The sequence below is a fragment of the Bos indicus genome, chromosome 23, assembly GCF_029378745.1.
Source record: "Bos indicus isolate NIAB-ARS_2022 breed Sahiwal x Tharparkar chromosome 23, NIAB-ARS_B.indTharparkar_mat_pri_1.0, whole genome shotgun sequence".
NCBI lineage: Eukaryota > Metazoa > Chordata > Mammalia > Artiodactyla > Bovidae > Bos > Bos indicus.
Genome location: NC_091782.1, coordinates 17,001,618 through 17,015,033, shown reverse-complemented (window position 1 = coordinate 17,015,033; position 13,416 = coordinate 17,001,618). Strand labels below are relative to the sequence as shown.

The following is a 13,416-nucleotide window of genomic DNA, read 5'->3' as shown; positions in this document are numbered from 1 at the left end:
ATATACATGTTCATTACAGAAAAAGAACATTCCAAAAGGTAAAAAGAAAGAAAAAATTGTTCATGATTTCATCATCCAAAGAAGTCAGTGATATTTTAGTTTATTTCCTCCCAAGAGGTTTTTTTACACATATTTTACACAATGATGATCAGATTTTATATATCACTTTGCATACTACTTTTTGTCACTTGACATATCCGTGTGTTACTTACTATAAACACAACATTCCACGAGGAGGAACGCAACCTTTTTTTTTTTTTTGGACCCTGTGTCTGGTGGGATATTAGTTCTCCAACCAGGGATCGAACGTGGGAACCTGGGTCCTCAGCAGTGAAAGTGCAGAGTCCTAACCAGTGGGACCCCCAGAGAATTCCAGAACGCAACATAATTTAACCATCCTATTGCTGGACATTGAGATTATTTTTTATTTTTCTCTATAGAATGTGATGGACATCTTTATGCATAAAAGCCTTTTCTGTATTTGAGACTTCTTCCTCGAGCTAGTGGGTATTTTTAAAGGCTTTGATATGTTTAAAGGCTTTGATACCAAGCTACCCTTGGGCGGTGGTGTTGAAGCTGCCTGGTACCAAAGGCATTTTAAAGTCATAGCCACACTTGGGTGGGGGAGGGGAAGGGTAATTTGTTCAACTCTTCTTTTACATTCTTTAAGGTCTGCCCTCATTCTTCTGTAAAATTTTAATGAAAGTACGACACACTTAGAGAAAAGTGTGCAAACTGTTGAGTGAGCATCTGGATGCATTTTCATAAACTCGATACTCCCATGTCACCAATACCCGCATCAAATTACAGAACATTCCTAGTCCTCCCAGCCCCCACCCCAAGCTGTCCTGTGTCACCTCCCCTTCACTGCCCTCAAGGGTAACTAGGATCCTGAATTCTAACATAAAAGATTTGTTTTACCCGTTTCTGAACCGTGTGTATATCAATCACTCTGTACGCCCGTTTGGCTTCTTTTGTTCACCGTTAACGTCTGTGAGAGTCATCTGAGTTGTGTTTAGCAATAGTTGGTTCATTCCCATCGCTAAGCGGCATTCCAGGGCATGGAGATATCACCTCTTTATCCATCTTCCTGTTGATGGACGTTTGACTGGTGTCCAGTTTTGGCCACTATCTATAGCGCTGCTGTGAACATTCTAGTCCGTGTCCTCTGGTGCCCACAGGGATGCTTTTCTGCTGGGCAGACACTTAGGAATGGAGTTGCTGGCTCTTGAGGCTCTATGTGTTTTCTGCTTCCTGCTCGTATTTTTTAAAAGATCACCTGGAAGGAGGAAAAGTCCCCAAGGCAGTTCAGGCCCCGCACGCAATTGAAGGGATGCGCCTCGGCTCAGGGCTGTTTGGGGGGCCCTCCATGAAGATCACATCCCCTCCAAAGGCTGGCGTCTGGGGCTGTAGGGGGACCTGAGTTGGGCCCTGGGTGCTGGCACGTGGCTTCTGACCCTGACCTGTGCTTCCGGAGGCCACTTAGTGTCTCCACCAGCGTCCTTGGCTGGCCTAATAACCACTGCGCTGAGCAAGGCAGATTCCAGGTGGACCTGGGGGATCCCACCTTTGGACATGACTGGAAGCCAGTTGGGCCCCTCACAAACCCCTAGAAAATGCCTTACTTCCGTTCCCCTTGTTTTTAAAGAACTACAACAGAGACTTCCTTGGCGGTCCACTGGTTAGGAATCTGCTTCCGTGGCTAAGGGTGCGAGTTTGATCCCTGGTCAGGGAATTGGGATCCTGCATGCCTCATGGTGCGACCACACACACACACACACGCACACATACACAAGAATTGTACAAATAGCGTGTCTTCATAATCCTAAGAGTTAACTGCTTCAAAAGTGGGATGAGAAACTCTAAGAACCCCTCTTTGCCCCTCCCAGCCCACCGCTCTTCCCCAGAAGTAACCACAGTGAACAATTTGGATGTCGGGGGCCCAGATGAGTGCATAAAGAGCGGCGGCTGTGAATCAGGCCACCTGGTTCAAATCGCCATCTTGCTACTTATCAGATATGTGACTTTGAACCAATGACTTCACCTTTCTGCACCTCAGTTTCTCCCTGGAAATTGAGGGCAATACTAGCAGTCACTGGCTCGGGTTGTTGTGAAGAACAGATGAGTTAATATTTGAAAACCATCTAGCGCAGCCCTGACCATTGGTAAGCATTCAGGAAGCATCCTGATTCTTCCAGTCTTTTCTGCACATTTATTTATTTCCTGCCTCAGCGGGTTCTGGCTGTACATTTTATCCTGCAGTTTGATTTGTCCACTCAATGCTGTGTCTCTGAGATCTTCTTCCTGAGACCTGAGACCTTCCGGTCCTGGGACCCTCTTTCTACTTGCCTCTCCTCCCTGATTTCTCCCCATCTTCCCCCTCCCTCTGTCCACATCTTTCCTTGGGAAAGGTTCTGACCAGCTGTTCATACTAAGGTATAAATGACTGACAAGGGAGGCTCCCACACAGACTGGTGTGAAACCAGCTCTGGCCCCTGACCAGAGAAGGGCACTGTTTCAGAGAGGAGGCAGGATCCACCTATTATCGAACACCTAAAGGCTGTTAGCCTGAAGAAGGCAATGGCAACCCACTCTGGTATTCTTGCCTGGAGAATCCCATGGACGGAGGAGCCCATCTTGGTCACAACTAAACTAGAACCCAGACTCAGCTTAGAGGCAGGCTCCCAGTCTTACTGAGTTATGCATGGTGAACCCTTTCCAGGCCTGGCAGGTCTGAGGTCGGATGTGGGGGAGGGTCTGGGACGTTTTGGATTTCCCGTGTCCCTCCTCTCAGCCCCTCCTGACCAGACTGGGCACGGGGGAGGCTGTGAGTGGCCCTCAGGTGCTGAGTGAGCATGTGTGCTTTGGGGCTTGGTGGGGAGGGAAGCCTCGAGGCAATGAGAGTCACTACCATCTGTGCCCTCTCCGGGACCACCCCGTCTGCCCTTGGATCCCCTCACCCCTCAAGTCCCACCCTAAACTCCACAACCATCCCACTGAGCCACACCACACCCAGAGCAACCCAGGTGGGGAGGTGGGGTGGGCAGAGGATGGGGCTGGGACTCAGTGAGTGGCAGCAGCTCTGTGGGGGGGGGTGACAGCTTTGGCCCTGGGGGTGGAGGTGGGAGAGCCACCCTCTGTTAGAGGATGGGACAGGCTAAGGCCTGACACCCTCTGAAGCACAGTTACCTCGCGGTTTGCAATTCAGCATCCTCTCCCCAAGACTCTCCTAGACCCCACGTGGGATTCCTGCGTCCATTTTACAAGTGAGCAAACTGAGGCTGGCACAGCCAGTGAGAGGCTTAGCCGGGGCCCGAGCCCAGGTTCTCGCCCAGCCCTTTGTCAGAGAAACAAGGGGCTCCTTCTCCCCGAGTCCCCCCGGGGCCGGCTGGCACTGCCAGGCCCAGTGTCTGCATCGCCTCACCGCCCCCTTGGGCCAACTGAAGTCAGATTGTTCCTGCTCACTGCTTGTGTGAGGAGGCAGAGGGTGCAGCTGTGAGGGGAGTGGGCCAGGGTCAGAGCCCGTGAGGTTTGCGAGGCTGCAGTTGGGGAGGAGGGCCAAAGACAGGCCACCCCTCTGTGGGAGCACAGGACGGCTGTGTCCCTGCCACAGGACGGAGGAGGGCAGAGAAGGGGGGCGTCTGCCCCTTTCTCCATGGCGACTGTCCTGTTGGGAGCCAGCCAGAGACCCCTGGGGCTGAAGCAGCCTCTTCAGGAATTCCTAGCCTAAGGGGGCAGAAAGCGAGGAAGGGAGATGAGGTAATGGCCACTGACTACTCAGCCCTCAAGGTGGACGGAGCCGCTCCACTTTATAGGGCAGGCTACAGGGTGGTTAGAGGGAGCCCTGGCCTGGGGTCAGGTGGCTGGGGCTCCATTCCTGGCCCTGGATCAACCAGACGTGCAACCTGGGACAAACGCCTTCCCAGCTCTACACGGAGACATGACGGTCTACAGAACCCCCACCCCCACCCACGACGGGCCGGGGAGCCAGACTGGCATTGGGTCCTGGCTCTATTCCCGCTGCAGCATACTTAACCTCCCTGTGCCACTGTCTCTCCTTATCTGTAGGAGGAGAATAATAACCAAAGCTACCAGAGGGGGCTGTTTGAGGTGAAAGTGTCTGGAACCCTGCCCAGCACACAGTGAATGCTCAAATAGGACGCAGATTATTATTAGTTCCATGATCTGGTGATTTTCACTGAATATCTGCCAATGTGTGTTCAGTCGCTCAGTTGTCTCTGACTCTTTGCGGCTCCATGGGCTGCAGCCCGCCAGGCTCCTCTGCCTAAGGAATTTTCCAGGCAAAATACTGGAGTGGGTTGCCATTTCCTTCTCCAGGGAATCTTCCCAACACAGGGATTGAACCCATGTCTCCTGCGTTGGCAGGTGGGTTCTTTACCACTAGCGCTACCCAGGAAGCCCGTATTTACCAGTACCTTCCTCTAGCGCCAACGTAGTCTGATGTCTGGCACTCGGCAGAACATGTCAGCCGGTACTGCTTTCCTTCGTCACCCCCAGATGTATAGGTCTCATTCTTAGGACCTTGGTATGCAGCTCTGGCCTCTGGTCTACACTGCGGCTGACCCGCCAGTCTCGTGCTGATCCACCACTTACCGACTCAGTTTACCAAGTGCCTCGCTGCACCCAGAGAGGACGAGGTGCCCTGAAGCGGCCCTCTCTGTGCGGGGTTAGTGACCCAGGGACTTGCCTTTCTTACTTACTGGACTGTAGATGCCACGAGCTCAGGGCCTACAGCTGGCTCAGTGCTGGATGGCTGGTGCTGGTTCATAAATAGTAAACATTCCCTGTATACATTTGTAGAGGCCTGAGGCACAGCAGTGAACAAGACAGACAAAATGCCTGCCCTGGGGGGAGTTTGCATTCCTGCTGAGAGAGAGATAGAGGATGAATTGAAATATCTGAGCAAAAATGCATAATATTTAAGATGGTGATAAGTGACAGGGAGAAACATAAAACAGGGAAGGGGCGTAGAGTTGGGGGTTGGGGTGCTGGTTTTGCAATCTTAAATAGGGTAGGAGGTGACACACTTGAGTGGTGGGGGTGAAGGAGTGGGCCGTGGTGGTATCCTGGGGATGGGCATCCCAGGCAGCAGGAAGCGCAGGTGCAAAGGCCCTGAGGCAGGAAACACGCCTGGTATGTTTGAGGCATTAGGTGTGGCTGGAGCAGGTGGAACAGGGAGGAGAGGAGGAGGTGATGGGGTCACAGGAGACCATTAAGTGGGGACAGATCAGAGAGGGCTTTTTATGGGAAGGACTTCAGCTTTTACACGGAGAGAAATGGGAACCATGGAGAATTCTGAGCCGAAAGAGAGACAGTCTCTAACTTAGGTTGTAACAGGATCCCTCTAATTATCGAGTTGCAAGTAGAATGTTGTGGGGCCAGCTGGAGGTTAGGAGGCGCCGTCAGGAAGCCAGGTAAGGCATGGCAGAGGCTGGGCCCTCCCTGGGGGCAGCGAGGTGGTAGCAGAGGAGGATGTATTTGGGGTCATATCTGGCAGGCTTACCAGGTGGCATGAGAGAGAGAAAGGGGTCAAGACTGACTCCAAGTTTGGGGCGCTGACCTACTAGAACAAACGAAGGGAGCATGAACGAATCTCTGGCCCAAGAAACCAGCAGACTTGGATTTAAGTCTCGGCTTTGCCATCCACTTGCTCAGTGACCTTGAGCAAATCTCCCGCGCCCGCCCTGCTCCAGTGAGATGCGGTCACCTTTGTCCTGGTCTCTTCCCCGAGAGCCCATGCACTTTGTTTTGCTTGTTTTTGCTGTTGTTTTGTGTTTGTGTTTGACTGCACCGTGTGGTTTGCACGATCTTAGTTCCCAGACCAGGGACTGAACCTGGGACCCCTGTGGTGGAAGTGTGGAGTCCTAAGCACTGGACTACCAGGGAAGTCACAGGAGACGTTAGAGACGTGGGTTCGATCCCTGGGTCGGAAAGATCCCCTGGAGGAGGGCATGGCAACCCACTCCAGTATTCTTGCCTGGAGAATCCCCATGGACAGAGGAGCCTGGTGGGGTACAGACCATGGGATCGTCACAGAGTCAGACATGACTGAAGCGACTGAACACAGTTCCCAGACCAGGGATTGAACCCGGGTCCCCTGCAGTGGAAGCTTGGAGTCCTCACCACTGGACTGCCAGGGAAGTCCTGAGACCCCGTGCAAGTTGCAGGGCCCCCTGCCTCACTGCCCTGCCCTCTTCTGTCCCCAGGGAGCCGGAAGCCGCCATGGCGTCTCGAATCGGGCTCCGCATGCAGCTCATGCGGGAGCAGGCGCAGCAGGAGGAGCAGCGGGAACGCATGCAGCAGCAGGCCGTCATGCATTACATGCAGCAGCAACAGCAGCAGCAGCAGCAGCAGCAGCTGGGGGGGCCGCCCACCCCAGCCATCAACACCCCCATCCACTTCCAATCTCCGCCACCAGTGCCCGGGGAGGTGCTGAAGGTGAGGCCTGGGGCTCGGGCCGTTCCCCTCCACCCCCTGCCCTGGTCCCTCGGAGCTCTGGCCTGAAACCTTTTGCCTCCTCCGCCTTTTCCCAGGTGCAGTCCTACCTGGAGAACCCCACCTCCTACCACCTGCAGCAGTCCCGGGACCAGAAGGTGCGGGAGTACTTGTCTGAGACCTACGGGAACAAGTTTGCTGCCCACATCAGCCCCGCCCAGGGCTCCCCAAAGCCCCTGCCAGCCGCCTCCCCAGGCGTGCGGCCCGCACACGTGTTGTCATCCTCAGCCGGCAACAGCGCTCCCAACAGCCCCATGGCCATGCTGCACATCGGCTCCAACCCCGAGCGGGAGGTGAGTGAGGAGCTGGCCCGTGCCCGCCACCAGCAGAGCTGGGGCCCCGTGCTGCGCTCCTGCGGCTCCTAGTCTAATGGCAGAGGCAAGGTACTGCCCTCAGGGAGCCCCGGTCTGAGGGGAGACACAGCCCTGCCCTCGGGAAACCCCAGTCTCCCAGGAGAAACATCATCCCTAGTTCGGAAAGCTCTGCTAGGAAGAAACAAGAGACTCATACTGGAATGCCCAGCACACCTGCAAAGCCATGTCCTGACAGAAGGTATAAAGCAATCTCCCCAGGCAACTTGGCTCCTTAGGAAGAGCCCTAACCTGGGCCTTGGGGCCTGGGGAACCCGGACAGCTCAGGTCTCTCTGGGCCTGTTCCCTTATCCCCAAATGAGTGGGTGGGGTGAGGTGGGCTCCAAGGTCCCTCAGGTCAGTGGCTGTCCAGTACCCCTTTCCCTCTGCCTTTTTCCAAGTGCCTTCTCCCACAAAGGGACTGTTTTGTTTTTTTTTTTCTGTTTCAGTTTGATGTCATTGACAACATTATGTGTCTGGACGATGTCCTGGGCTTCATCAATCCTGAAACTCAGATGCCCAACACGGTACTGCTGGCCAGGGCAGGGCGGGTGTGTCAGGGGGAGGGGCAGAGGCCCCCCAAGAGCTGTGACCCAGGAGAGAACTAGAGACAGGGTCCTCACCTGGGCGGAGATGGTGTTTTCCTGCAGAGATGAGAGTCGCCTCCATCCAACCATGTGACGAGGGCCCAGGCCCGGGAGAATTGTGCATCCAGAGACATGTCCCTTAGCCTGTGTGCGTGCTGGGGCTTCAGCGGGGAGGGGTGTCTGGTGAGAGCTGCCCAAGTTGGGATGGGGCGGGTGGGGGGCACTGGTGCTGAGGGGAGCAGTGTGGCTCCAGGAAGGCCTGGAGTGGATGAGTTCCTTTGGGATATGGGGCTCTTCTCCTCTACCTGGTAAAGAATCTGCCTGCAATGCGGGAGACCTGGGTTCGATTCCTGGGTTGGGAAGATCCCCTGGAGAAGGGAATGGCGACCCAGTCCACTGTTCTTGCCTGGAGAATCCCATGGACAGAGGAACCTGGTGGGCCACAGTCCATGGGTTCCCAAAGAGTTGGACACAACTGAGCCACTCACACACATGCACACACCTCTACTAAGTCCAGGCCCAGCTGAGCACAGGCCTGTGCCCCTCCCTCTGAGGGGGAAGTGCTATCAGGCCTGCTGGTTCCCTGCCTCCAGCAGCCTCTTAGCAGCATTCATGGTCCAGGCTCCCCCTACAGGTTCCTGGGTGGGTGGGAAGGGGCCAGGCTTAGAATCTAGATGTCTATCTTCGGCTGTGACCCTGGGAAGTCCCTTAATTGTTCTGAACCCCTAGGGATGGTGCCTTCTACCCAGAGGATGGTGGGCAAATTAGATAAGGCAAGACATTGGGGCTGAGTTCTGTGCAACGGGGGACAGGTATTTACATTGAGCAGCTGAAACTGGGGCATATTCTCCCCTTTTCTTGGAGCTCCATGAGCCTTCACTGCTCACTCCTGCCCTTGGGGCCCCGGCCCTTGACGCTGTGGGAGGTCAGGGAGTCAGTTCTCCACGACCGCTGCCCTGGTGCCAGTGTGGCTCAGCAAGATGGGAAGCCTGCTGCTGCCAGCAGAGCTGTGGAGGGCTGGGAGGGGAGAGGGCAGGGCACAGCGGCTGGCCCTGTCGGTGGTTCCCCCTGTACCCTGCAGGGTTCTGGGCCTGTGATTTTGCTTTTTGTGAATGTGTGGTGGGAGATCTTTCCAGAGCTCAGATCTTTTCCTGTGGGGCCCCCATTTAACCCCTCAATGGCTGCCTTTCGCCAAGCGCCAGAGTCTCTGCAAGTGGAACCTGCCCTCCCAGGTCCCCCAGCATCGCCTGCATCACACTCTGCGCTCTGGCAGCTACTTCCGGTCTGCTTCTCTGCTCAGCCACCCCCTGCCTCTAGTGCCCTTCCTCACCGCGCCCTCTGGAAACCTTCTAGAAACTCCAGATTAGGTGCCCCTCCCCCGGGCTTCTACAGGCCCTATCTCCCCTCCCGCCGCTGCTTCTGGCAGCACTGGGTGGCTGCTCGCTGAGGGCAGGGGCTGCCTCTTCAGCTCTGGACTCTGCCCGGACTCTGACCCCAGCGCGGCCTCCCCAGCTGTCCCAGGGAATCGCTGTTCCTGGGGGGATGGGCCCTGGGGAGAGGCCCCTTACAGAACGGGGCCGCTCACCGAGTCTTCTTCCCCGCCTCTTCCTGCAGCTGCCCCTGTCCAGCAGTCACCTGAATGTGTACAGTGGAGACCCCCAGGTCACAGCCTCCCTGGTGGGCGTCACCAGCAGCTCCTGCCCAGCCGACCTGACGCAGAAGCGTGAGCTCACAGGTACCGCCCCGCTGTCTCCCAGAGCGCCCCCCATCCCGGCTGTGTCTCCCCAGCGCCTCCCCTCCCAGCTCTCCTCTTTTGTTCTCCAGATGCTGAGAGCCGGGCCCTGGCTAAGGAGCGGCAGAAGAAAGACAATCACAACCTCAGTGAGTCTCCCCTGCCTCTCTTCCTGCTCTCACCTGGGCTGGCTCCAAAGCTACCCTCTGACCTGCAGCTTCTAGGAAGGATTCCTTACAGGAGGCTTTAAAATCCTGGCATTGGCGTGACTGGATTCAGCCTCTTCCCACCAGTCCTTGCTAGGAGGCGGGGGAGAGGTGCTCCAGGGAAGAGATATTCATAAAATTCCCAGAACTTCAGAGGGAATGAGTTTATCAGATTGTTTTCTTTAGGGCGTGGAGCCTTCTGAGCAGTGGAGGGAGGCCTCTCCAGGCAGCTTTGTCTGCTACAGTCGTCCCCTCCTTAATCATGTCTGGCCTGCCCCCAACCCCCTCACCCCCACAGCCACCCCCTTTGGTGGTGGTGGTGGTTATTCAGTTGCTCAGTCATGTCTGACTCTTTGAGACCCCACAGGCTGCAGTGTGCCAGGCTTCCCTGTCCTTCACCGTCACCCAGAGCTTGCTCAAACTCATGTCCATTGAGTCAGAGATGCCATCCAAACATCTTGTCCTCTGCCATCCCCTTCTCCTTCTGCCCTCAGTCTTTCCCAGGGTCTTTTCAATGAGTTGGCTCTTCGCCCATGTAGTTGGTCACCAGTTCCTTCCCAGAAGGACTACGGCGTCCCTCCTTGGGCTGGACCCTTCTTCCCAGGTGGGGTCCTCATCTCCCTAATTGTTTCCCCCGATATTTGTTACTTCTAGTTGAAAGGCGACGGAGGTTCAACATCAATGACCGCATCAAGGAGCTGGGCATGCTGATCCCCAAGGCCAATGATTTGTGAGTGGATTTCCTGGAGGAAGGGGAGGGGAGGGCAGCAGCTCACAGGCATTATCTGCTGGTTGCAGGGGGGAAGGGATGGGAAGAGAATCCCCTTTTGCTTCTTAAAGATCTTATCATCTGTTGGGGAAAGAAGAACCTTCCATCCCCCAACTAAGAAAGGCTCAAGACAGGAAGGAGGAGCCCAGGTCCCAGAAGTAAGGGTAGGGTTAGGGGGGTTTCCTGGAGGAGGAGTCATGCTAGGAAAGTTTGCTGAGGCACCAGACTGGTGCAGAGGTGGTCTAGGGACAGGAGTCGTGATAGTGGAGAACAGGTGTGGGTTTTGGTGGCAGGAATGGGAGGCCTGGGGAAGGAGGCTGCTCCGAATTGCCTGGTTCCTGGGATTGCAATGCAGGAGACCTGAGTTTCCTCCCTGAGTCGGGAAGATCACCTGGAGAAGGGAACAGCTACCCACTCCAGTGTTCTTACCTGGGAAATCCTATGGACAGAGATGCCTGGCAGGCTATAGTCCACGGGCTCACGAAGAGTCGGACACAACTGAGCAACTAACCCTTTCACTTGGGATTAAGGAGGTGGGTGGTGGCACCACAGTCACTTGGGAGGGCCCATTTGCAGATGGAGATTGGCCTCCTCCATAAATAGGGCTTGGTCAGGTCTGGGGTTTGGGGCAAAGTTGGGACAGGCGACATCAACTCTGAAACCACAGCAGGGTGTTACATCCACCCACAAAGCTCCTGGCCAATCCTAGCCCCCTCCTCTGAGCATGAGCCTCTGATTCTGCCTGGCCTGCAGGGACGTGCGCTGGAACAAGGGCACCATCCTCAAGGCCTCTGTTGACTACATCCGGAGGATGCAGAAGGACCTGCAGAAGTCCCGGGAGCTGGAGAACCATTCTCGGCGCCTGGAGATGACCAACAAGCAGCTCTGGCTCCGTATCCAGGTCTGGGTCTTGAACCTGGTCCTCTTGGGTGGCTCTGACTCCTGACCACTGGCCTGAGTCCTGACCCCAGGGGCAGTGCTTACACTTCTGCAGTTGGAGATGGAGGGATGATCCCCATGGGGAAGGAAGACTTATCAGTCAGGATGTTATTGTTGGGTAACAAACAATCCCCAGCACTTAAAGGAGCAGATGTCAGCTGGAGGGTCTGCTCTGCGAGACTCATTTTAGGATCCAGACTGGTGGATAGTACATCTAGCGCTGGTTTTTAAAGCCCCATGTCACTCTTAGGGTCCCTTCTGCTCACATTTCCTTGATCAATGCAAGCATATGCCTACTCCTAACTTCAAGGGGGCAGGAAAGGGTAAATCTACCTCTGTGGGAGGCAGAGAGCTGGAATTACTTGGCGGGGAGTGCCCGCCAAGTGAGCAAGAGAAAGAACAAAGGCTTGGGAAAGTCCATGCTACCACCTAGAGCCGCCTAGTCCTGGCTCTGTTGTTGAAGGCCTTTTGTCCTCTTTGGGCCTGACACTGGTCACCTATATAAAGGGCGCTTGGCCTGCAGCTTCAAAGGTTTTCTATTTCTTATGGTAGATAATACGATTCACGTTGCAATCCAGCACACGTAGTCAGCTCAAAGTGAAAAAAAATCAAAGTTTCATGAAAGAACCCTCATCCTTAATAGATGCAATGCATTCTGATAATTTCTAGTCTGGTCTAGTCTAGGCAAGTCTATTTCAATTAAAAAAAAAAAAATAGAAAGAGAGCTGGTCAAGGCTCAACTGTAGTGGTTTCCCAACCCACTAATGAGTTGAGACTTGTAGCTGGAAAACACGCTGGTGAAGACTCTAGAGCTGCCTTGTGCTTGCTCCCAGCTGAGATATTTTGTGGTCTTGGGTGCCACAAAGGGAGGGTCAAGGGTGGCAGTGGGGGTTGGGGTGGGCAGCAGGGGGTTGCCAGGGGTGGGTGCCTCCAACCTCTGTCTGTCCCACCTGCAGGAGCTGGAGATGCAGGCTCGGGTGCACGGCCTGCCCACCACCTCGCCCTCCGGCATGAACATGGCCGAGCTGGCCCAGCAGGTGGTGAAGCAGGAGCTGCCCAGCGAGGAGGGCCCAGGGGAGGCCCTGCTATTGGGAGCCGAGGTCCCCGACCCTGAGCCACTGCCGGCTCTGCCGCCCCAGGCCCCACTGCCCCCTCCAGCCCAGCCACCCCAGCCACCATCCCCATTCCACCACCTGGACTTTAGCCACAACCTGAGCTTTGGGGGCGGGGGCAATGAAGGGCCCCCGGGCTACCCCGAACCTCTGGGGCCAGAGCATGCCTCCCCGTTCCCTGACCTGTCCAAGAAAGATCTGGACCTCATGCTCCTAGACGACTCCCTGCTCCCGCTGGCCTCCGACCCCCTCTTCTCCACCATGTCCCCTGAGGCCTCCAAGGCCAGCAGCCGCAGGAGCAGCTTCAGCATGGAGGAGGGCGACGTGCTGTGACCTGGGCGACAGGGGCGGGCCTGGGGGCTGGGAGGGCCAGGGCAACCGCCCCCCACCCTTCAGGCTGCACTTGTGTGTGAAGTAGCCCCTGCCCGGCCTCACTCCTCCTGTCGGCCCCCGCACCCTGTGTGGACTTAGTGCCCGCTTGGCAGCCCGTGGGTTGGAAGCCCCCCACCCAGGGGCAGCCCTCTTCATGGGGCTGGGCAGGAAGAGGCCTTCAGCCCGGCTCCTCCCAGAGGTGAAATCGTGAAGGCAAGGCGAGGGGGCGCCGCAGAGGGGGGACAGGATGTGCTGGAGTTAAGAAGACATCTTACCTTCGAGCCTGGTCCCCCCATCAGTGAAGGAGGACTCATTGGAACCAGGGGTCCAGAAGTTCCTTCTTGGAGGCATGGACTGGCCCAGGGGCGCCCAGGCTTGCCTTTCTGGCACTCCCCCCACCCACAGGCGGGCCCCCCCACCCCGCTTTGGTGCTAACAGCTCTCCTCCAGGTGGTGTGAGGGCGGGGGTGGCCAGAAGAGGGGGTGCTGGGTTCAAGTTAGAATGTGGGGTCACTGCTGGAAGAGCAGCTCCCCTCAAGGCTCCCCACTATGTGCCTTTAGTAAACACTGTGCTTTGTACCCGCTTGTCCTGTCTCTTTGGAGGGGGTCTGGGGGCCAACAGATGCCGGGGAGGAGTCAACCCAATGGACTCACAGTTCAAATGCCCCCGAAGGGGATCAGGGATGGGGGATACAGACAGAAGGGACTGAGTCCATCGCCTGGTTCCCCCAGGTCCCTAGCAGGGCCCCATGGAAGCTGGAGATGTAGCCTTACTTAGGGATCTTGGGTGCTTCTGGGGGCTGTGTCCCTCCCCATGGCCACAAGGTGGCGCTG

The 13,416-nt window shown here is 56.0% G+C and overlaps 1 protein-coding gene across 4 annotated transcripts in view; it reads left to right on the top strand.

Annotated features, from left to right (window-relative positions):
* TFEB (transcription factor EB) overlaps positions 1 to 13,161 on the top strand; it is a 48,519-nt gene extending 35,358 nt beyond the window's left edge. For all 4 annotated transcript variants that reach the window (XM_019986039.2, XM_070777961.1, XM_070777962.1 and 1 more), the window contains exons 2-9: positions 6,228 to 6,459; positions 6,555 to 6,809; positions 7,316 to 7,393; positions 9,068 to 9,188; positions 9,278 to 9,334; positions 10,046 to 10,121; positions 10,914 to 11,061; positions 12,056 to 13,161. In XM_019986039.2, the coding sequence (XP_019841598.2) occupies positions 6,244 to 6,459; positions 6,555 to 6,809; positions 7,316 to 7,393; positions 9,068 to 9,188; positions 9,278 to 9,334; positions 10,046 to 10,121; positions 10,914 to 11,061; positions 12,056 to 12,544 (1,440 nt within the window). In that variant the 5' untranslated portion in view covers positions 6,228 to 6,243 and the 3' untranslated portion in view covers positions 12,545 to 13,161. The remainder of the gene's footprint in view (positions 1 to 6,227; positions 6,460 to 6,554; positions 6,810 to 7,315; positions 7,394 to 9,067; positions 9,189 to 9,277; positions 9,335 to 10,045; positions 10,122 to 10,913; positions 11,062 to 12,055) is intronic.
* The last annotated feature ends 255 nt before the right edge of the window (positions 13,162 to 13,416 follow it).